At 39.6% G+C, this 25174-nt stretch overlaps 1 protein-coding gene across 14 annotated transcripts in view; it reads right to left on the reverse strand.

Annotated features, from left to right (window-relative positions):
- ZMYM2 (zinc finger MYM-type containing 2) overlaps positions 1-25174 on the reverse strand; it is a 95293-nt gene that overhangs the window by 1295 nt on the left and 68824 nt on the right. For all 14 annotated transcript variants that reach the window (XM_075139962.1, XM_075139960.1, XM_075139958.1 and 11 more), the window contains 12 exons: positions 21445-21610; positions 20488-20522; positions 18582-18711; positions 18298-18413; positions 17281-17452; positions 15464-15571; positions 10319-10413; positions 8952-9120; positions 7895-8046; positions 3758-3872; positions 2418-2669; positions 1937-2057 (listed from right to left, as the gene is read on the reverse strand). In XM_075139962.1, coding sequence (XP_074996063.1) covers positions 1937-2057; positions 2418-2669; positions 3758-3872; positions 7895-8046; positions 8952-9120; positions 10319-10413; positions 15464-15571; positions 17281-17452; positions 18298-18413; positions 18582-18711; positions 20488-20522; positions 21445-21610 — 1631 coding nt within the window. The remainder of the gene's footprint in view (positions 1-1936; positions 2058-2417; positions 2670-3757; positions 3873-7894; positions 8047-8951; positions 9121-10318; positions 10414-15463; positions 15572-17280; positions 17453-18297; positions 18414-18581; positions 18712-20487; positions 20523-21444; positions 21611-25174) is intronic.

A 25174-nucleotide genomic window follows, 5' to 3' on the forward strand; every position in this document is an offset into this window, starting at 1 on the left:
GATGCACAGAAATACAACAAGCTAAAATTCCCCCTCCTCCTATTTTACTTAAAGGATTGGTCACTATAAGTCTTAAAATCTTTTAATTCATGACCTGCTATACTTTGGAGTTCATATACATGCTTGATCCAGCTCAGACAAATCCTCTAAGCCACTGGAGAAGACCCCTCAAAGAAATTCTAGCATTCTGTTCATTTAGGCAAGTCTCAGAAAATAATTTTCAATTCTGCATGTACAAGTGCCCACCCATGCTCCCTCCTTCATAAATACTGCAGACTTCAGAGGTCAACTGTATTTCATGTTTGTTTGGTAAAAATAAGAATTTTTACCAGCTTGTCTTCCCAAACTAGCTGACAAAAGTTTCAGGTATTGCTCTTCACCTGCTGGGGTGAATGTTGGCTTGTTCTACTCTCACATAAATCAGATTAAGAGTCACATAAGAAGTCAAAATACAATAGTTTAAAATATTCTAATAGTTTAAATATTTTAACTCCCTTCCTACTTTTTTGACAAGCCAGTATTTTTATAGGAACAAGCAATAATATAGTGCTCATAGCTGTGAAAGAGAGGATCCTGAAATTTCAGCTGCAACTGTCCACTGATTACGAACTATATTTCAAACAGCTGGCATTACCTTAAATTTTACAATAGCTTTTAAAGTGTTAAATATTTTATTAAAATTATTTCATCAAAGATGCAAGGTATATGTTATTAGAAGTGGAACCAGGAGAAGCAGTCTGCTGTCTAGTCAGCAACGGTGACCAATATCTGTAAGACAGCAGGACTTGAAAACACACCATAAACGATGCTCCAAATGGGTTTAAGTGCATTCATTTCCCCAAAGTTGAGATGTTTCTAAAGAAAGATAAATTATTCGTTCTCTCCCCGCTACTGGCTGTATAACTCAGTTCAAAAATCCAGCTTCAACTGTTAACGATATACCCTCTCCAAACCATGACAATGGATAGTGTGAAGGCAAAAAAAAAAACCCTGCAACAATCAGAATTAACTGAGTTTATGAAAAGCAGGTGCTTGCATTAACAGACCACAAATTACTCTCTACAAGTTTCTCTCTATCACATCACATACTTGCTCTTCTGCCTACATTGTCCCTAAGCTCTTTCTTCACTTTTAAGAATAAGATGCTGTTTCCTAACACATGTTGTGTCTCATACTTCACTTGATTTATGGTGTTGTATATACAATGTGATTTTATTTCTTTGGTGTCACTAGCCTATATTTCACTTAGAGTTACATAAAATCTCCATTAAAATCAGTCGCTTGAATGGCTGTTCCAACTAAAGAAAAGCATTTCCCATGAAATTCTGTTTTCAAACACTTCCAAAACACTTAGCTGCTAATTTTTTTTTTTTTGTTAGAGTTGCCTAAGCTTTTCTTTTTAATTTCTGTGCAGATTGGAAGGAAACAAGCTATTTCTAAATGCTGGGTTATGGTCAGTAGTATTTTTTTCTACTACAAAATATTTTAAACATGCTTTCAAACTAGGTATCTCAACAGCATCTACATTTCAAATTCCTGGTAACTTAACATCAAGCAAATCCATTGTCTCAATCCAATCCTTACTGAAGAGACAGGGACCTCACAAATGAAACCCTCAGTAGCAAAACCTACCAGATTCCTTGCTGGTAATTCTCTGCAGAGACATTGGGTGTTTCCCAGTAAGAAAATTGAATCATACTGTCACTCCCAGATAGAGTCCTTGACAATTAACACTGAAGTACTCTGCTGCTCCCACACTTTCTGCACGTCTTGTCCAGATACAGAACTGGAGATTTCAATGCTTTCATTTAGCTATTTTTCAGAAGATCTCAATCCATTCCCTCTGTTTGAGCATATTTCATATTGCATCAAACCATTTCCCTTTTGTAACTGGTCTACTCTAGACCACTTCTGTATTACCCCGAACCATACTTACCTTTTAGATAGATAGCACTCAAACATTTTCACAGGGCATCTGGCTGGATCAGATGTGTTTTCAATTTGTTCAAATACTGGTTCATCATCTTCATGTTTCCTTTTTCCAGTAGTAATTTTATCTTTAAGAAGAAAATCAACAACATCTAAGCCATAACTTGAAGTTATTTTACATTTTTCAGTTAACACCCCAGAGTGGGCAGCCCACTAAGCACTGCAACGCAATCACCACAGCTATGCACATCTGCAAACTGGAAATGCAACCTACAGCCACAACAAAGTCGCAGCATTTAGCATTGAGACCAGTGGGCTCAAAGGGATCTTTAACGCAGAGACCCTCTAGTCTCCACGGACCACACACTCCGATTAAAGATCCAGGAGCCGAGGCAGACCTCTGGCTCCCGGCAAGGTGCCCAGATGTCCCTCAGAGGAGCACAGTGTTGGATGCTCCTGCAATACTTATTTTGGAACTGCCATAGTACCTTCACTATCAGCTCTGCACAGGGAAGACACTTGATATCGAAGACAAGCTTTGCTTTCCATTGTTAGAGGATTTTTTTTCCACTGTCTAAAAACAGTGCCAAAAGAAAGTCTTAAGTGCTGCTCCACTGTTTTCAGGCCAAAATATTTAGTGTTAAAGTAGAACAGAGTATTCAGAAGAGCAACCGGTGAATGTGATCCTAGCTGTTTAATCCTCCAAAGGTAATCTTCTTCAACTCGAGAGAATATTGATCCTTCAAAAAAAGAGTATCAGAGAAAATACAATGGATTAGCCCATAAACTGCCCAGGTGCAAAAGAATCCAGTCCGGTAAAATTTAACAAAATGCTCATGACAGAAGCCTCTAATAATCGTATTTAATTATATGTCCACACCCCCAAAACCACCTCTTAAAGACACAGACACTGTTTCAGGAAGAGACAGTCAATGGGAAATATTAGTATAGGCAATTTCATATAGAACACATTTCTGTTTAATTACAACAGTATTGCTTACATGCAGCTCCCTATGTTACTACATAAAAACAAATGTTGAAGGGGCTAATCCTAATCCCTTCATAAAAAGCGTATTTTTTAGTTCATTTTATTCTGCCCAGGCAAGGCCTCCAAATGGCTATACCTTCTTCTTTCTTATTGCTAATGGATACCTCACTTGGAAAGCACTCCTGGACCATACCAGAGTATAGGGAGGGTCCTATACAGAGACTCTCCAGAGCTATACAGAGAAAAGCCAGTTTCAAGAAGAGAGAGGAAAGGGGCTGGTAAGGACAAGCCCTTACTCAAGAGAGGATTGCAAGAAAGATGGAAGAACAGTGGGTTCTGCAGTTCAGCACCAACATCGATCTGCTGGGGAAAATTCCTGTTTTCTCCATGAACTGACGATCCTCCTGAGCAGAAGGCCCATAGCAGAGTCCTCCCAATCCAGATGAGAAAGACTAAAATATGTAGCTTGTTAGCCCTACCCACACATAGCCCAGTGCCTGTCTGCCTGCTTCCCATCTGGGAAAAAAATGGGCAAAAAATAAATTCAGCTCACATAAAAAGTACAGGTTGAAGAGCCGCTGCTTATTCTAACTTTCTCTCCTAAGAATGGAGAGTCAATTTAAGATTAACAGGCAATGGCAAAATCAACTCTTGCAGCATGGATTACCAAGAAACAAGACAATAAGAACAGGTACAGTCTTAATTGAACTCTTAGATGAGATCTTTATCATTTTTAATCAATTCCTATTGCAATGCATAACATGTTTGTATATATCTACATGCTTAAGAATACAGAACTATTAAGAGATGAAAAACATACATGACCAAAAAGAAAATTACCATCTGGAAGTATGCTTGGTTGCCAACTTCTAAGGATTTTATTTAATTCCTGTTCAAACGTCTGGTAGATTGGATCAATAAATATGTTGTCGTTTCGATTACTTCCGTATAAATACTACAGAAAAGAGAGAGAGAGACAATATTTACAATTCCAGATTGGAACAAATCCTGTGCTACAGGGTTCTTTTTCAGCACAATGCTTGCACTTTTAAAAAACCCAATCTATATATATCTACAAATAAAGCAATGACACTTTTCCAATATTTAGCAGTTAAAAGTTACCTCCAATACAACGTATGTTGCAAATTTCTAACTGGATATGAATCATAGATTAATTACAACTCTAACATTTTTCTCTAAAATTTCTTATGTGCAACATTTTTTCAGTGAATGGGAAATCATTTTAAAAAAAAACCAAAACAACTAATTTATCTTTTCCTCCACCTGGGTCTTCAAAGAAAAAAAAATTTAGCAAGAACCTGCCATTTTAAATGTGAACTCTGGACACTGACAGAATCATCTTCAACACAGAACTGGGAGTGAAAAAAACCCAATATATTTGTGGTAATGATAAGCAGCAGCGCAAGAAAAATGACAGGATGGTGCAAGGCGCCTGCCTATTCTGCAATCTAATTATCTTAACCCTGTTGACCTTACAAACAGAAACTCTTTTGAACCTTTACCAAGAATTAATGGCTGAGGGCTATACTAGTATTTGACATTATCCTCTCTGGAGACATTTCTAAGAAACGGAGGATCGGCTTCTTAAACTTTCCACTTCTGTGTTATCTTTGTGTGAACAAGCTTGTTGTTAGTGAATACAATAAAAGTGACAGACACAAAAAAATGTACTCACTTCTGGAAACAGCATCTATTTCTGTACACATACTTGAAATAACATTAAACACAGCACTCATTTATACTAGGCGATTCAGTATATCTTGACATCCTTATCTTTGCACTTGGTTTTATAATAAGGAAAAATGAATGAATACACTTCCTAGAAGCCTCCAACACAACGTCTTTATTTAGATAACTATTTTATACGATATGTTTAACTAATTCTTCAAAGCGCAATATTCCCCAAAATGTGCTTGTTTCTACATATATCCGTTTTGATTTTGTAAAGCAATTCTAAACCAGACAATAGAGCTTACTACAAGCTTCATGGGGTTTGCCCCTCTGCTCCCTGGCATATTTTTCCTCCATGAATTTTCTTTTTTCTCTGGTTTGCATTAAAAGACTCACACTGAAAGCTGGCAGTGAAACTGAAATTGAACTGAAAACTGGTTCAAAACCAATTCCCACACAAGCCTGTAAGAACTCAACTGAAAATATTTCTGTTTCCTGGTTCAGAGTAAGCGTTTGGCTAAACCCTGACATCCCCAGTAGAAACCTGTGAAGCACCCTGGACCGTTAGCACTGCAGGGTCTACAGAAGAAAGATGTCATGTTGCAGCCTTCCCTGCTACACAATACCCAACACATATCCGCAAACCTCCATTTCCACACCATAGCACCGTGCTCTGCTACTCCACAAACTCTAGAGGGGGCAGGATTAGCGTAAGCCCTTTCCACCTGAGATAAGCTTTATCGAAACCGCAGAGAACAGGTAGGAACCCAACATGCCTCCGAGTCCCACAGTGGAGAACAGGCTGAATCACTGTCCACAGCACCTTCAAACATCTGCCAAGCTCCATCAGCCTGAATTTTGCCCAAACAACCCCATTATTACACGTGCAAAAAACCAACCAAACAAAAAATCCCCAATCTGTATTGGGACAAAGAATGAAGGCCACGATGCAGCAGGCGAGCGAGGCAGGCTAACACCTTCTTCTAGGTGAACCTTTTCCACTAGATACCTGCCTGACCATGCAACAATTTTTACTTTTAAGTGCGATATTTTTCAGGACCAGTACTTCAGAGTTATCAAAACCATTATTGAACTATTTCCGGCTGGAAGCAGAACAATTTCAGCTGCACATGAACCTGAACTGAGAAAATGTTCTGGTTTGACTCTGGGACTAGTTTGCTGGAACAGATTTTCCAAGTGCTTCCTTTAAGAGAAACAGTTCTTTTACAAAGTCAAAAAAACAACTTAAGACTTGAAGACTCCTGAGCACTTCCCCTGTGCTCTAACCATATTACACCCAGGAGGAAAAAGCTCCAAGCTGAGCCCATACATTGCCACAGTGAGTGCAGTAATTCTGGTGAAGTGGGGAGGTGCTCTTTTTCTAGCCTATAGCTTCCACATTCTTTTCCTTTGAAGAGAAACTTACTCTAAGTTAGCAAAATATTGCTGATCTTTGGCTTTATCCTTAAACGGCAACATTTAATCTCCTCTGAGCCCCTTCTGAGTTAAACAGATCCAGTATCTTTTAGGCAGTAGCAGACAATTTATGCTCTTTCAGGAGTACACACGTCAGGGTTGTCAGATGGAAAGAAGGACTAAGAAAATACTAGAAGCCAATGGAGTTCTGTTGCACATTGTGACAACTACGTTGCATTTAGTGTACCACTAACTTGTTTAAACCCGTTTCTTCAGAAGGGTAACACATACCCATATACATAAAATTTGCCATTAGGACACAGATGTTGGCTGTAGCCCTTGGCAGCTCACATGCTTACATGTTTCTGTCCCTCACTTGCTGTCTGCCTTTGTGAAATGCAAACTCTTCAGAACAAGGCACACCTTCCTACCTTCCTAGCAGTGGCACAATTAGGCCAATGAAATGGGGCTGTTAACGTCACCTGAATTAAATACTGGACACTAAGTATAAACAATAACTACAGTAACATGACCACAAGTTGTTCCTCTAATGTTCCAGCATTGTGTATGTGTATTAGGGCTCTTGATAATTGTGTTGTGCCACACAAACTTTGGTTCTGATGAGCTAAAAAAAAAAAAAAATGTTTTACACATAACTAGCTTTCACAGTAGACAAGATAGACAATGTCAAAGGCACAAAGAGAAAGGTGAAAAGAGAAAAGATATTAGTTGAGTTCCATTTTATAAACACATAGCTCGTTGTATGTATTGTTTATCAGCTTAATGAGTATTTTCAATTCAACAGAAAGATATAGAGACAGCAGAGTGCAGCACAGAAAGCTAGCTGAATTTGAAACATGCTTCGTAGCAATATTGACTAAAATGCCAAACAATGAATGCTCGCTTCTCAAATTTCAGCCTTGAGGGAAAGATACTATCTAACTCCTTAATTTTGCATACTCTCAATACAGAAAAATTAGTGGAGTACTATTTATTTTAAGATTTTGATTAAAAGATTTGTTATCTGATTCAAGTCCACCTTAAGTACAAAAAAAGTTTAAGCAAGATTGCAAAGCCTGTGAACAGCTTGCTTTCCACATCATATGTATTTTTATTGCCTTTTAACTTGAATGAAGTCTTCTGTGTTCTCAGCTCTGAACACAGCTTATTTTATCTATAATTTGCCTTATGTACCAAAATTAAGACATCCTCTGCTTAAAAGACAAGCTGTGGAATAGCTTTTCTAATTATCTAGTAATATGTTATTGCCTTCACATACAATACATCTAAACTGACTCCCTTTTGGTTTGAAATACAATGTAATTGCAATTTGGGTGCTGGGGCATGTGTGTGTAAGACAGTAAATTTAGAAGAGTTTCCTGCACTCTACAAAAAAAGCCTGACTGCCCACAGTCTGCAATATTCAGTAAATCAGACTCTCCTAAAAGACATTTCAAATAGCTTGTTTCCACTTTACGCTAAGTAACTGAATTAGTAAACCTTTAAAGATTATTCCTTGTTTCATTCGGCTTTTACGTTAAGCCATCTTTAGCAAATAAAATGAAGCACAGCATTGGAAAAATTATGTCATTTTATGCAAATTCCTTGCTTTAACCCAGCAAGAAGCTTAAAGTTATTACAATATACCAGTTTACATTTGAGTTTTCAGGATGGATCTGCAAACTCATTTTCTATACAGACAGCTTTCTACGATGTGATTTACACAGCAGCCTCTCTGTGTTCCAGATCATAGCCATTATATTAAGAACAGCTCCTAGCCAATACATCCACATTATCTCCATTCTTCCACTCAAATGGGTTAGAGTCAAATCAGCAGCTCTGCTTCCCATCTCTACAGCCTCTACTAACCTCCTGAATCCCAAGACACAGATAATAGATGCTGTCAGGTGCATAGTTCTCTCCATTTGGCCTTCGAATTTCATTGACAAAATGTGTCAACCCATAGTTTAACTCAGCTGAAGTATGTGATAATAGATCTTCTTTTAATTTCACAGACTTTGCTGTAAAATAAAGAAAAAATGTTACATTATACAACAGTATTATTACATGGTGGGTGTGGGATGGGTTATTTTTGGACTGGAGAGGGGGAAACTGGCTTGATGTCCTCTCCACTAACCAATGGATGAGCCTAAATTAGTTCAAATGTTATGTCTATATTAAAATAAGCAAGGCTACCAAAGTCTAATTAACCAAATGCAGTATCACCCACTGATGAATGTACTGTCATGCACAGCTGAGGATGACACAGAAGTGGCCCAAGATGCTGAAGTGAACGCAGTGCTGTAGAGGGAGACTGTCAGGGGAAATGGCAGTTTCCAAAGATCCAACAGCATAATGCAAGGGTGCTAAGACGCATGTGGGAGCTGAAGAACAGCAGGAGTAGCAGCAATCCCCCTTTTCCCTCACAGTACAAATGTACACAGAGAGGAGCATTGCAGAAAGAGCAGCAAGGCTCCACGGGAGCGAAGGCCACCTTGGTCAGAGCTCCACAGCCAGGCAATGCCAACCTCAGATGAGGATCTCTTTCCAGGACAAAGAGTAGGATGCCCCTCCCTTGCAATTTAGAAGTCCAGAAGTCCTGAAAAGGTGTGAACTCCAAGGCAAGTTATAGTATGAGGAAAAACAGGATGCAAACAAAAAATCAAAATGGTCATGGAAAGTCAGAAGAGCCAGGAAGGTGCTGTCCTGGCTTGCACGAGAAGTGTGAGACCCAACATCTTGAACCAAGGAGGGAAAACTAGAAAAAAAGAGTTTAACAACTCCATGGTAAAATAATCCCAGTCATTGTGGGAACATTAGGGACATGTGAAAACTTCTATTAAAAATTCCAGCTGAAAATCAGACAAGTACAGCAATTCTCCCTACCAAATAAGAATCTGGATGCCAGATTTTTGGAAATACTTACTCGATTTCAGTTCCTCTAATTCTGGAAGCTCTTCATCTAAATGCCGAGACTTTACCCAGTGCTTCCATGCATTTACACCATATGCGTATTTGAATGGAAAACTACACTCTGAGTTTTCAGAGCTGTCATCGTGAGACTGGTATTCTAACACCGCTTTCCTCTTCACCCCCTGCCATTGAAACACAGTGGTTAACGCCGCCGACAGCCGCTGACAGCAATAATGCAGCAGCTGGGCAGAATAAGCAAGCTGCAGGCCAAATTACAAACTGAATGTTCAGTGTAAAGAAACACATGCTTCATTCAGTAGGTAGTTTCTGTGCTGAACATACTTCTAAGAACAGTATTTACTTAAGCTGACAGACGTTTCTAGTTGGCCTTTCTAACTGGTTCCTAACACTGACAGAATAATTTTTGATAATGGAGTTGCTGTATTGGTTATATTGTATTAAGAAACAAACACACGATGCACCAAATAATTCAGTGTATTCATAGGATTTCATTGTGTTAATGAAAGGAAGTTAAAGATGCTACAAATCTATGTCAGAAGGTCAACTTTTAGGCTCAACTGAACCCATCAATGGAAAAGCCAGCATTGGTCTCAAATTAAAGCATGTCCAGCATGTGGATAATGTCCAGAGGATAATACCAACGGTTTAGACTCCAAATTCAAAACTAGAAAGACATATTTATTCTTAGAAAGTTTTATTAGAAGTTGGCTGTTTTTTTTTTAAAGCTGCGGTATCTACTGCAGTTATTGCAACAAAACCATTTCAGCTTTGTGCCAGGCACCAGAAACTCTATTTCCTGTTAGTTTCCTTCTAAATAAAAGAATATGGCTAATTTATTTGGAATGTCTAAACTAAGATTTTTGACTGAAAATAGTATCTGGGAAAATTACAAGCGAATAAAAATGTTTTTTTTAAACTATTTTATATAGGAGATGCTATAGCTCCCATTATAAGCCATGGTAATGCCAACATTCTTCCATTTTACTATCAAATTAAACCAAGACAGCTTTGTAAAAAGTCGAAGGTAGAAAAGCATTACTAAGAGTACAGTAAGTATATACACACTAGCACATTACATCAACAGTTCTACCAAGGTGAAACAAAAATGGGATCAGAATTTAGAAATCACGCTCCTATTAAATCCAACAGTTAACTGCAACAGACATAGGACCGAAACAATTTTATTATTTGAAATATCTCAATTTACATCATAAAGATAGGATATTAGGTATGAATAGACAATAACGCGTTTTAGAGCAGCATGAGAACTGAAAAAAAAAACCAAACCCAAACCTGGCATATTTTTGCCCACTTAAATTTTGTGCTTTTTTGATTTTTTTAATAGCATGACAAAATTACCTTCTTTTTGGACCGAGGCCTTGGCTGTTCCTCGTATTCTTCCCCAAAAACAGGAGGTAACAAAAACTCATTTTCTGTATCAAGTTCCTCAGTTGCTGAAAATACATTAACAGAAACTTATTTCTAATAACATCTTTTGAATAATATTGGTTTGAAAAAAACCAATGAACTATATCAGTATGCATTAAGGGGTCCACAAAAGCACACATATAATCATTACCAAAGACTGGATTTCAGTAAGAGGAAATAAACCTATTCTTGTTTTGAAAGTAAGGCAAAGCTATCAAAATGTTTATTTCTAAATAAATTGTAAAGGACACAATGCTCAACATTTTCAAGCACCATCTCAAGTCACTAAGGCAACATTTCTTACTATGGACCCTTACGCAATTTTTCCTGCCTAGGCAGTCTTTGGTATTAAAAAGTTTAAGTTATGGTGAGAATGAGCAGCTATGAGTGGAAAAAAATACGAATTAACTTACTACATGCACTTTTATTCATGTATTTCCATCATTTCTATCCATGTTTTATATTTTATATAGCACATTATATTTGTTAAAAACATTAAGAATCAGAATGTAAACTCTCTCAGAGAAACTGGCTTTAGTCTATATCCATACAAATGGTGGAGGTCTAGCTCATGATGGATATTACAGTAATTTCAGTTACCAGATATATGGTAATATGTCAAAATACTATTTACTTAACATTTCAGGGTTAGGATGAAGGACTCTTTCAGGCAACACAGCAGAATGAGACAACATATAAAAAGATTTAATGTTGCAAGTTCCACCTTTATTTACTTTACTGAAGATGGCTCACCCCTGATTTAGCCATCAAGCAATGTCTTCATTCAAAACTGAATGCTCTTCTGATAGTCTGATTTCACCACCTTACCACTCAAGACACCATTCAAACTGGTCCAGATAAAATAGCACTCACATGCAAAGATTCAAGAACTCTGCCCCAGACTAACACCAGTCCTTCTCCTGCTACCACAAAGAATCTTTCTCAGAAGCACTTCAGTGTAATCAAGATCTATCACAAGCTGCTATTATTTCCTATTCCACTTTGATTATTTTTTCCTTCCATGTTTTTTCTTTCTCATGTACCAAGCTTCACTTATAAAAAGGGTTAAAAATCTGGCTAATAAAATTCCTAAGACTAAGGTCAGACTAACCCTTAGACTTGAGCTTTAAATTAGACATACAGCAGACTGAGAAACCCAGTCTGGGCATCTAGTGCAGATATCAATGGCACGAGGCAAAAGACGACTTTCAACATCAGATACAGAAGCTATCCAGGGGAGGTATGAGAGTGTTATGGCCAAAAGAATCATAGAAACATTAAGGTTGGAAAAGATCTCTAAGATCATTGAGTCCAACTGTCAACCCAACACCACCATGCCCACTAAACCACGTCCCTAAACGCCACATCTACACGTCTTTTAAATACTTCCAGGGATGGGGACTCAACCACTTCCCTGGGCAGCCTGTTCCAAGGCCTGACCACTCTTGCAGTAAAGAAATTTTTCCTAATGTCCAATCTAAACCTCCCTTGGCGCAACTTGAAGCCATTTGCTCTCGTCCTATCGCTTGTTACTTGGGAGAAGAGACCAACACCCACCTCGCTACAACCTCCCTTCAGGTAGTTGTAGAGCACGATGAGCTCAGCCTCCTCTTCTCCAGACTAAACAATCCCAGTTCCCTCAGCCGCTCCTCATAAGACTTGTGCTCCAGGCCCTTCACCAGCTTCGTTGCCCTCCTCTGGACACGCTCCAGCACCTCCATGTCCTTCTTGTAGTGAGGGGCCCAAAACTGAACACAGTATTCGAGGTGCAGCCCCACCAGGGCCAAGTACAGGGGCACGATCACCTCCCTGCTCCTGCTGGCCACACTATTTCTGATACAGGCCAGGATGCCGTTGGCCTTCTTGGCCACCTGGGCACACTGCTGGCTCATGTTCAGCCGGCTGTCAACCAACACCCCCAGGTCCTTTTCCTCTGGGCAGCTTTCCAGCCACTCTTCCCCAAGCCTGTAGCGTTGCATGGGGTTGCTGTGGCCGAAGTGCAGGACCCGGCACTTGGCCTTGTTGAACCTCATACAGTTGGCCTCAGCCCATCGATCCAGCCTGTCCAGGTCCCTCTGCAGAGCCTTCCTACCCTCGAGCAGATCAACACTTCCACCCAGCTTGGTGTCATCTGCAAACTTACTGAGGGAGCACTCGATCCCCTCGTCCAGATCATTGATAAAGATATTGAACAAGATCGGCCCCAGTACTGAGCCCTGGGGAACACCGCTCATGACCGGCTGCCAACTGGATTTAACTCCGTTCACCACAACTCTCTGGGCCCGGCTGAAGAGTACACCTGTCTAAGCCGTGAGCCGCCAGCTTCTCCAGGAGAATGCTGTGGGAGACAGTGTCAAAGGCTTTACTGAAGTCCAGGTAGACCACATCCACAGCCTTTCCCTCATCCACTAGATGGGTCACCTGGTCATAGAAGGAGATCAGGTTGGTCAAGCAGGACCTGCCTTCCATGAACGCGTGCTGGCTGGGCCTGATCCCCTGGTTGTCCCGCACATGGCTTGTGAGCACCCTCATAATCCTCCCTGGCACCGAGGTCAGGCTGACCGGCCTGTAGTTCCCCGGATCCTCCTTCCAGCCCTTCTTGTAGATGGGCATCATATTGACAAGCCTCCAGTCGTCCGGGACCTCCCCTGTTAACCAGGACTGCTGGTAAATGATGGAGAGTGGCTTGGCAAGCTCCTCCGCCAGCTCCTTCCTTCAGTACCCTCGGGTGGATCCCATGTGGCCCCATAGACTTGTGAGCGTCCAGGTGGCGTAGTAGGTCATTAACTTCTTCCTCTTGGATTATGGGGGGTTTATTCTGCTCGACGTCCCTGTCTTCCAGCTCAGGGGGCTGAGTACCCTGAGGATAACTGCTCTGACTATTGAAGACTGAGGCAAAGAAGGCGTTAAGTACCTCAGCCTTATCCTCGCCCTTGGTGGCAACGTTCCCCCCCGCATCCAATAAAGGATGGAGATTCTCCTTGGCTCTCTTTTTGTCATTAATATACTTGTAAAAACATTTTTTGTTGTCTCTTAGGACAGTGGCCAGGTTGAGTTCTAGCTGGGCTTTTGCCTTTCTAATTTCTACTCTGCACGACCTAACAAGATCCCTGTACTCTTCTTGAGTTGCCTGCCCCTTCTTCCAAAGGTGATAAAGTTTCCTTTTTTTCCTGAGTCCCAGCCAGAGCTCCCCGTTCAGCCAGGCCGGTCATCTTCCGCACCTGTTCTTCTTACGGCACATGGGGACAGCCCGCTCCTGCACCTTGAAGACTTCCTTCTTGAAGAACGTCCAGCCTTCCTGGACCCCTTTGCCCTTCAGGACTGTCTCCCAAGGGACCCTCTCGACCAGTGTCTTGAGCAGGCCAAAGTCCGCCCTTTGGAAGTCCATGGTAGCAGTTTTGCTGGCCCCCTTCCTTACTTCACTAAGTATCAAGAATTCTATCATTTCGTGGTCGCTAAGTCCAAGCCGGCCTCCGACCACCACATCTCCCACCAGTCCTTCTCTGTTTGTGAACAGCAGGTCAAGCGAGGCACCTCCCCTAGCGGGCTCGCTTACCAGCTGCGTCAGGAAGTTATCTTCCACACACTCCAGGAACCTCCTCGACTGTTTCCTCTCTGCCATGTTGTATTTCCAGCAGACGTCCGGAAAGTTGAAGTCCCCCACGAGAACAAGGGCTAGCGACTGTGAGACTTCTGCCAGCCTCTTGTAGAATATTTCGTCTGCCTCCTCGTCCTGGCTAGGTGGTCTATAACAGACTCCCAGCAGGATATCTGCCTTGTTGGCCTTCCCCCTCATCCTTACCCACAAGCACTCGACCTCATCATCGCTATCATTGAGCTCGAAGCACTCCCTAACATACAGGGCTACCCCACCGCCTCTCCTTCCTCACCTGTCCCTTCTGAAGAGCTTATAGCCATCCACGGCAGCACTCCAGTCGTAAGACTCATCCCACCATGTTTCCGTGATGGCGACTAAGTCATAGCTACCCTGCTGCACAATGGCTTCCAGCTCCTCCTGTTTGCCGCCCATGCTGCGTGCATTGGTGTAGATGCACTTGAGCTGGGCTGCCGATTTCTCCCCCGACATTGGCGTGCCGCCCCTAGGCTCTTCTCTAGAGAGCCTGGTTTTATCCCCTTCCCCCTTCGAACCTAGTTTAAAGCCCTCTCGATGAGCCCTGCCAGCTCATACGCGAGAATCCTTTTCCCCCTGTGAGACAGCTGAACTCCATCCTTCGCCAGCAGGACCGGTGCCGTGTAAACCTCCCATGATCGAAGAAGCCAAAATTCCGCCGACGGGACCAGCCCCTAAGCCACGTGTTGATCCGATGAGTTTTCCTGTTCCCTTCAGTGTTCCTCCCTGCCACTGAAGGGATTGAGGAAGCTATGTCAAGGGAGACACTAGATACAGTCAGGAGCTTTCTTGGATCTTGGATTGATGAGGACATGGTATAAGGAAACAGACACAGCTGCCTGCATTCTGTAGAGTGGTAGAAATTTTAATACAGAAAACCAAGACATTCTTTCAAGAAAGGTCTCAAAGTAGTGATTTCCTTGGTAATTCAAATAACGCTACCTTTTTCAAATACAGGTATGGACATTACAAGATACTAAAAGGTAACACAAGTGATGTGCAGCACACCATCTTGCAATTTTCTAACAAACTTGAGTGGGAAATTTGCCCTTTTGTCATTTCTGCTCTAAACCACCATTTCCCATGGAAATACCTGGTGACTGAAGAATGCATTCATCATTGTTTTCCATGACATATGCCATCTAAGTCTTTGAGCTTTCAAAATAGCTTTCCTAAATCCATGTCCAAAACCCAGTGATGCAGCCAAGTTCGTTTGTGAAAGCTTAATTCCTCCTTTTCTTTGCATTCTGTTTCAAATATTGTATTTAGAAAGATGGAGGAACTAATTCAGAAGTCTTGCAAAGACATGGCAAAGTTTTACCTAACAGTCAGTCAAGTGGATCTTGCAATCAAGTAAAGCTCCTCTGAAGGGATGATGAAACAAAGTACAATGGTTGCCCACGATGTCTATTTCACAATATTTATTAAAATAACAGAAAAAATACCTCTTGGAAAGTCTATTTCAATATCGAGGTCTGGTTCATATGGAACATCAGGCAAGCTTGTCCGTGCCTCTGTTTCTGAGTTTAGTAGATTTGACTCAATTATTACACCTGTCAAAAAAAAAAAAAAAAGGAAAAACTCTTGTTATTTTAACCAACATATGGATTAGTCAAAACAGGGCAGATTTAGAACATTAGAAGCTGAGTTGTTCTAAAGCTGCTCGTTCTGTTCATCGCCATCCTAGGTTTTGTTGTTCTTGGGATCTCAGGTTTACTCTCCAATCTGATTTCCTTCAAACAGAAAAGATACTTATTAGCCCATCTGTCCTTCTTCATTAAGATGAGTCAGCAAAGCACGTGTATAGAAAATCAAATACTGGTGAATCTGGATCATATCAACCAATCACAGAACTCAAACAAGCTTGACAAACCTAACTATCTATTTTTCTACATGATTCTGCCCACAACAGAACAGACTTTCAAGTTTGTGAAAGAAATCCTACAAAAGCAAACAAGGCAGGCAGGCAGAGAGAAATAAAAACTTGACCTCTTTCTAACTTCTGGCAAAGACAGATTTCTCCGAATTCAGTTCTCTGCAAACGAGTAAGCTCTGATTCCATACATCTACTCATTCAGCTAGCTGTACTTAGCAAAAGAGAGCAAGGAACTGCAAATGACAACCTTGCAGCACTGCAGAAATGTCCAGCTTTACTCGGGGAATGGCAACAGTTTGGAAAGCAATAAGCTTCCTGGGACTGCAGCACCATTGACCTCCTATACACCAGGCCCAAAGCGTAAGTTCATGTCATTTATCAACATCCTTTGAGACATCTGTTGAAAGAGCTTGAAAAAACCCCAGAATTTCACCTGAGTCATGGAAAAACCTTAAAATATAGTTTTTGGAAGAGAAGGTAAATTCTCCTAGAAGATACAGAAGAGACTTGAGGATTTTGGCAGGCAGAACTGGGAAAGAGGGGCAAAGAGGTATGTGCACTGCAAAAATATCATTACAGGATATGCCGGATTTTTTGATCTTCAGCTGTAAGGTTGTCCCAGACAGTTCTCTCCTGGTGGGAGACAAGCTGGTGGGAGTGAGCTGGTGGGATGACAAGCCATTTCAGCATCACAACCCCAATGATCTATCAGTTGATGTGTTACTACCTTCAAAGAGATGATACTTGCAGGTCAGGACCAATCAAGAGCAAAAGCATCATTAGGCCACCTGGTTTTGTTGACCACAGTTCCACTTGTGAAACAAATGTTTCTCTTAATTTTAACAGTCCTCGTTATTTCCTCATACCCAACATAAAATGTGCCTAGTAATGTGTTACTACAAAGAGATCAGACCCGTTGTATCCGACCTTGTTCAGAGAAAGTTGTGTTCACACCTGTAAGACACAGCTACAGAGATCACTTTCCCTAAACTTTTGACTTGAGTTTTTCTGGGAGGAAGAATAGCTTGGTTTTGGCTTGTTTTGAGTGATGCTGAGAAGAACACATGTGCATGCAATCCTGGATGACTGCTTGCCATCAGCCAGGGAGCTGGCGCGAGCAAAGGGAATGCTTGCGTTTTTAAAGACAAAGGTCTGGTACAGCACACCAAAGACACACAACAGACGTCAGAGTTTTCTGTATTTCAAATGTGCTAAAGTGATCTTTAAAAATATTTAAATAATTAAGATTTCAACTTGAAGTTGGAACTCAATAATAGCACTGTTGTAGTTAAAGAATCTGTCTCTAAAATAAAAAAACCCAACCCTTCTCTTGATTCACATACACCCCAGCACTCCAAAGAGTCAAAAACTTGGCAGGAAACTCACTGGCCACATCAGAAGCTTCAGCTTTTCCATCATGTTCAGGTACCGTCCCTGACAAGTTCAGTAGCTCAGTTTCCAGAGGATTTGAGGGCACTTTTCCCTTCAGCTCTTCTATTGCTGCAAGGATTTTCTCACTGCTATCCAGAGTAGTGGGCAAGAAAACTGGCACTGGCACCTATGCAGACAGGGAGGAAGAGATAATTAGAAAAGAAAAGAAAAAATGCTGCAACAAAGCATCAACAGCAGTCAACACAGAAACAAACTCTACACCCCTCTTCTAAAAAACAGTTAATACAGATTAGAAACGTATCACTCCAGTGTGGGCTGACAAAAAAATGTTGACAGGTTAAAAAATTCAATATAAATGATTGAGAACAGAAGGGAAAGCAGGAAAGGATACAGAAAAAAATTAAATATGACAAAATATAGTGGGTCAAAGTAAGAACAGAAGGGACTTCGGAGCTTCAAACCTGTCTGACTGTAACTTCAGACTAACAGTTTGGACAAATCACCATCCCATTTTAGTGGCTTGATTGTGAAACACGGAATTTTAGGAATTCAGGGTTTTCTTCCACCATTTGGATGAGATTTGGTACATAAATGATAACAAACTTAACTTAGAGTTATTTTCTTTTGCTGGCACAAGGTTCATTTTTTTTTTTGCTTTTCTTCCTTCTGTTTATCCTACTCTGCCATCCCTCCCCAACACAAACTTTCAGTTTCCCCATTAGCAGAACAAATCAAATGTTCAATGCTTATTCAAACTCAAAAGTATCACTCAGAATTGTTCCTAAAAAGTTCAGCAGCACAAAATTTTCACACTGAAAGCAGGCAGATAGGTCCTAAAGAACAATCAGGAAATTAAGTGCCACTATCGGGTTTCTAACATTTTTTCAATGAATAGTGCTGCAGCATCCTGCAATCCTTTAGATGGACCAGAATGAGAACAGTCAACAATACAAAGTGGTCCCACACATGGATGTGAATGGATGCCAAAAATGAAGCTGAAGTCTCACTTACAGGAACAGGAACCGTTGTAGGAACAGGAACATTTTGACTATACATGTTCATAGGCACCGGAACATAGACAGGTATAGGAATAGGCACTGGGACATACTCTTTTTTCCAATCATCTTCTATTAAAAGAAAAAAGAAAAAGGCAAACACTGCCAGGTACTTAAATATATTTTACACCTGCAGTTTAGGGAAAAGAATCAGAGTATTTGCAACGTGTTCCAAGACAGTAACAATTTAAAAAATCTGCAATGAAGAAATGAGTAGTTCCAGTACAGTTCAAGAGTTACCTGTCTGACAAGATTTTGTCTGCATATGAGGTTTACAGTATGTGGCTTTCGTCATTGTCAAAGGCTTGCAAAGAACTGCCTTGTTCTTCATTTCTCTGTTAGGTGTTGGAGAAGGTGGTGGTGCTGAGCCCTACAAACAAGCAAATAAAAGAGAACGTGCTGTTACACCACACTGATTTCAACACAAGGTTCTTGATTTAATGTATCCATTGATACCTTTCATATATGAGATACTGAAGAGGAAGCTCACAACAGCACAACACAACAGCACCAACTATTATTCTTTAATTGCAAGCTATTCTACATTTCTAGTAATGAGCTGCCACTGCCAGGAATGTAACATAGCTGTATTTTGCTCAGACAGGGCTAGTATTTTGATTAACAACTTTCGGCTCATTGTCCTTTTCTTTTTTTTTTTTAGTTTAAGATACTCTTAAGATATTCTTCTTTACATGGAAGTGCAATCTAGGCTATTTTATAACTTAAAAAATAATTTTAGCTGTAAAAAGAACTCGTTATAAGTAGCATAACAAACTTTTGGCTCAAGGTCTAACCTTCTTGAACTATGCTATAATCCAAAGATCACATTTTTAAAAAAAATGTATTTTTAAATAAAATATCTCTAACCAATTACTTAATACCTAAAGTATGAACTTCGAGCTCCCCCTGCTGGCTCTACAATAGTGACAACAAATACTTGGGAACATCCCATAATGCTCAAACTGCATCCTTAGAGTCAACAGGTAAAAAACCCCTTGTTCCAGACATGGTTCTTGTCCCCTAGCACCTGTTTTAGAACCTGATTTAAGAAACAGATTGTCACTTTTATTTGGTCATATGTAGTAAAACTAGCTCCACATATCCTTTTAAATATGGAAAGAAAGTCAAATCATAAGAACAGCAGCAGGCTTTATTTAACAGGCATACACTTTTTAAAATATAAAAAAAAATACTGTATCACACATAGCTTTTATATGATCTTTAAAAATTTATGGACTGAATTAACATCATTAAACAAAAAATACTAGATGTTTTCAACATGACAGTTTAGCTTGTCTGATGTCTCTAGTTACCTAAGCAATCTTATTTTCTGTGTTTTTCATTAATATATTTTATAATGCCATAAAAATACTTTCATTTAAATCTAAGATTTACCTTGTAGAAGCCTATTTGCATTAAAAAAGTGAGTCAATTTTTTTCATGGAAAAATAGGCGTTCTGAGATCTTCCATGCGACAAACAAATCAAAACACCACTAAGCTTCAAAGAAAATGCACTAAGCTAACAGAAAAAAATTATTATTAATGCCTCTTTTGACAAGCTGACAAAAACTGAAACTCAAAATGAAGGCTGCTGCTCCACTGATGATCCCCATCCTCCCAACAGTGCTGCAAAAGGTTACGCTCCCCTACTCTGTCACCTGCAGCAAAGTCAATCAGACCTTGAGCACCAATTATTCTACTCTTGGGAATTATAATTTAAGATCTGAAGCTTTATTTTCAGCCTGTCAAAGCTGAGATACAACCTCAATTTTCTAATCGACCAGTGAAATTCCCTTCCCTTTCTACACTCGAACACTCGATCAGTCTAAACATGTAAGATACACAGAGTTTGTGGATTAACTTTTCAGCAACACTTTCATGCACTACAGATGTAAAATACATGGCTGATGATTTGGTTTCCCAGAAGTCACTGAAAAGACAAAATATGAACATTTAAAAATTTAATTTCAACTACTGATGTGAAAAAGACTGAAAAACTCCATAAATTTAGCTTAGTGTCATTCAAAGATACTAATTTTTAGATACTAATTTTTTGGTTTTTAATAGTATCCCTTTAAGCCACCAGGATCTCACATTTTAAATACATCCAATTATGTTATATATATGTTAAATATATGTACTTACTGTTATTTTTGTTCGGGGGGTTTGACAGCCCTGATCTAAAAACGTAAGAAAACATTTTTAGAATTTGTTTTCCCTTTTTCAGAATCAAAGCATATTTCAGTAAGCAACTCAGACAACATCTATCATCAGGATAACATTAAATTAACAGCACTGATTAGTACTGTATCACAGGTGAGAACTGTACGCAAGACTTCTCATTCATAGGCACTTGCTACTCCGGCACTGAACCTTACACAAGGCATGCCAAATCAATGCTCCATCCAGATGTGAATATAGCCTCTTTCAGAAAAGTAAATACCAAAATGTTCAAATATGATAATGGCCATTCAAAGAAGTTGTGTTGCTATAATTACATTAATTAAAAAGCTGATTTATTTGAACTTTGCCTGACTTGCCATTTAAACCACGCAAACGTGTTCAGCCCCCATCAGCAGATTTACACAGTACCTATTGCCAAGAGAATAAAAAAAAAAGCAGCAATGTATTCCTCTTATCTAGGTACTTTCATTCCACTCCATTTATTTCCATTTAATTTATTTCTTTTTTCATTCCTAGTGCATTTATCTGCTCTCTGTGACCAAAACACATTTTGAAAAGAAGTGTTTCCACAGAGCAAGTAATGACAAACCGGAGCACAATGAAAGAGGAAAACATTTTCTGTCTCCATGATGGTACAACACTACAATTATGCTTAACCTAAAAAGATGATTTGTTTTTTAAAAAGTGATTACAAAATTGTTTGATTACCTGACAATGTTTCAGCTCTCGAAAAAGCAATAAAATAAAGAGCTAAGATAAAAAATAGCAAGCAGCTCAATGATGCCTCTGATGATAAAGTAAAAAAGGGTAATCGCTAACACAGTTTATTACAACAAATAAATAATTCATGCAGCTTTAAATTTTTCATTTAAAGGGAGCATCTTGTTTGCCATTTAGCAGCCGTAAAGCAGCACATACCATAGTGTAAGTTCTCAGGTCCTTTTTGGGTTGCCAGATTTGGTTCGTTTTGTTGACAGTAGAAACGGAGCAAACAGTGCTGATCACAAAAGTGTTTCATTTCGCCACGCCACTGCACTTTCTCTTTGAGAGTTCCTTGAGACTTACAACAGTCACATCGTGCAGCCTTAATGCAAAGGAAGATTTTGACATTTTTAAACAAGCCTTGGAAAAAAATTATTTCTACATTTTAAAAGGTTACGTATTTAAGAGTACTGAAGAATCATTACCGCTACACAGTTAAGTCTCCGTCATTAGGCTCTATGATAGTCACACTACCTTCTAACCTGTGTATACAGGCACACCTGTCACTTTATTTTCAATTGTTTGCTGGGGGTTAACACCCAGAATGAATCTGCTTTGTTTCATTAAGTCTTTACCAAGTCTTTGAAAATTGCTTACTTCTAGACAGTCAGCAAAAGGTGAATTTTATGCATCAATTTTAATTAATTCCACTGAAGCATTCTGCAAAACAAGAGCAGAAGGTGACTGAGACTCCTTAAAGACTCTCTTGAACCGAGGACAAGCAGAGTTGGTTTTTCCCCCCAAAGTTTGATGTTTTTTTCATTTTAAGTCACAAACAGAATCACTTCTCTAGGTATCAAATAGAGCCCTTTAGTGTAAATAACTTCTATATTTTCATAATTTTAGTAGTTTGACAACAATTTTAGATTCCAATTAATTAGTTAATCAAAGTTTCTCTGTGATTTATAAATAGCTCTCAAACTAAAGAGGTTTCCAAAAAATCTAGTTAGCATGTAACTTGAAACTCAAAACTTTGTTCCTCTGTATCCCTAGATAAACATTTAGGTAATATATCTTTCACCAGCCTACGTGATAATTTCATGAGGCACCACTAAGAAAGACATTGTTTTTCTCCAAAACAGATTCTACTGAATTTAATCAGCCATGCTATAAATTACTATCTGAACAGTGGTAGCCCCAGTTTCAGATCTTCAAGTAAGCAAAAAATTGTTTGCACTACTACTCCCCTTGATATTGCTTGCAACCTCCATCTTAAAGCAGTCCTTAAAAAAAATAAAAGCTTTATGGATGCTCAGGAATCCAAAATAAGTCAACCTAATATATTGCCAGGGGAGAAAGAGGGAAGTTATGATAATACGCAACACAAAACATTAATATGTAAAACCATACACAACATTGCAGTTATGCACAAAGCTCTGATGGCTAAAAAAAAAAAAGTCCAACTGTAGTTCTCACGACTCCAAAAAAGTATGAACAGGCCAATCAGCACAAATTTAAAAAGTAATTAAATGTTGAGCTCCTTCTCTGTACTTGAACAGTCCAGCACCATCCTCTGGCAATGTAGAAAATGCAGCTCTCGGTTTTAATTTTCAAATATTTAAGATGATATATAAAGAGACTAGAATTGGGAGCAATTAAAGCTGTGGCTTCAGGATCACCTCACACTAAGCGCCCAAGTGCCCCTGGAAGGGCAGGTACTTCTCTTCCCCCTCCTATGTGCAGGTGTCAGCAGTAGTGCTTATGCACCTGCAGGGTACAGGAGGTCAGGGACCTTACAGCACTGCGTTACCCCCATCCTCCCTCAATTTTTGTACATTTGTCACTTTGACTTTCTGCTGATGCTGATCCACAGTTCATTTTGCAGCAGAGATGTTCTCCGTGGGACAAAAGAGCAAATAAGTTGTATTCTTGGAAGGGAGTGGGGAAGACAATGAAATGTGGAGTGTTGCCAAAATAGCCTAGATTTATCAGTTCAGGGAAACTGTGAATTCACACCTTTAATGCAAATGCATCTTCCAAAACCACCAAAAGGCTGAAATACCGGTAAAAAAAAGTTTATGTATAATTCACTCTAATTTTAAATCTCAAGCCCACCTAACACTGATTGACAGCTGACCCGTCTACAGAAAAGCCCACCTATTCTGACCTGCTGCACACTGCTTGACTATCAAAGCACCACTTTCTGCTCAATTTTCTCTCTCCTTCCAAGAAAGAAAAAGTTGACAAGATTTGTCACATGTAGCAACTACAGCCTTCCTGCAACTGTCTTCTCCCTCTCCTGGTTCTGCTCTTTAATTTAGGCCTTTGAATAAGTGTATTATTGTCTCTCCTGGGCTGCTACTAAGGTATTTAGGTGAAAAAATTTTGGTTTGCTTCCACATGGAAATTACTATTCCTTAGCAAGCCTAAGATTCCTTTATAAGGATGCTTCACTTCTCATCATATCTTTGCTACACCATAATTCTACCATTTCCATAATCATGCTTGCAGTCAATACTACAGACCCTTCCATGCACTGAAGTTTCCTACTACCTGCTTGCTCTCCCCACTTCCCTGACCATGAAATTAACTGAAAGCAAAAGTGTGAATTCACGATTTTCTGCTTTTTCCTTCCTTCCCCTTTCCATTTGTTTTCATTTGGAATACTGGCACTATATGTTAATTGAATCTCCAAAATACCTGCCTTCAAGTCTGCCCTATCTCTGTGTTTCCAGAAAGTCCATCTATACTCTCTGTGCTCCAATTGCACATAACTCCTTTGCCACTCATAACTGCTTTTTGGTCCAATTCTTTTCCCAGGTCCAACTTCAGCATGTTCAAATGGGCATGGCGGTTAGTATAAATCACTAATGTTTGCCCCAAACTCGATTTAAAAACAAAGTTTTCACATGTGGGGCTTTTATTTACATTTTTAATCCTCCAATGACCTGTTCCTAAATGTTTGCCAATGGTTTGGACTGGTATTAATTTGACCTAGTCTTAGCTGTCTATTCTGAGTTCAATCTGCAATAGATCGGAAGCAAGAGATGTTTCCAGAGAGCGAGTGATTATAAGAGAAAGGAGATCAGCTGTTCTGAAACAGTACCTACTTGAAATTCAGATGCCTAACTATACAATGGCTAAATTCGGACAAGAAAAATTCCACAAGGTTGTCTTGCTGCCTCTACCATTTAGATTAATGCTGGCTCCATTGTTTCAAATTTTACCACTGTTGGCAATCATTGCTATCTGAGCTCACCAGCCACAATCATTTTTCTATGCCTCAGACGGTAGTTCCCCACCTCCTACTTAGTCTTTGCTGAAGACACCTGACCTCCACTGAATACACAGTCATCACTGCACATGCTCAGTCCAATCAATACTCCACTGTAGCCTTGAATGACCTGTAAGCGCACTTCAGCTGTAGTATTTTGAGCAATGTTTCACAATGTATATTTAATGAAACAGATATCTGCGCTGTTCTCAGAACTGTATACTCTTTTTCAAGGTACTTTCAATGCTCTAGTATAGGTAACATCAAATGATTGAAACTGTCATCAAACATCAGGCTACTAAAATACTTATATTGAAATGTCCTAGGCATTTTTCAGATTAACATCCAAACCATGGCATGCCATTGAAGTTTACTCGAGGAGTTTACCTCAAGACACCAAAAATTTGACACCTCTCCTCTTAGAGGCATGTAGACACCATACAGTAGAAATTTCCTCAAAACTTGGCACCAACCGGTAACTGTAGCTGTAACCCAACAGATGATTAGGACTGAACTATTTTTTTACATTTCAATCCCTCATATTAGGTTTGAAGATCACTTTAGATAAGTCTGATGTGCTTCTAATACTTTTAGATAAGAGTCTGTTGTCTGCTATCTTTGAGAAGAGAATTTTGGCATTCAGGGAAGCTCTCCCATAATACTCAATTATTT

Source organism: Calonectris borealis, chromosome 1 (genome assembly GCF_964195595.1).
Source record: "Calonectris borealis chromosome 1, bCalBor7.hap1.2, whole genome shotgun sequence".
NCBI lineage: Eukaryota > Metazoa > Chordata > Aves > Procellariiformes > Procellariidae > Calonectris > Calonectris borealis.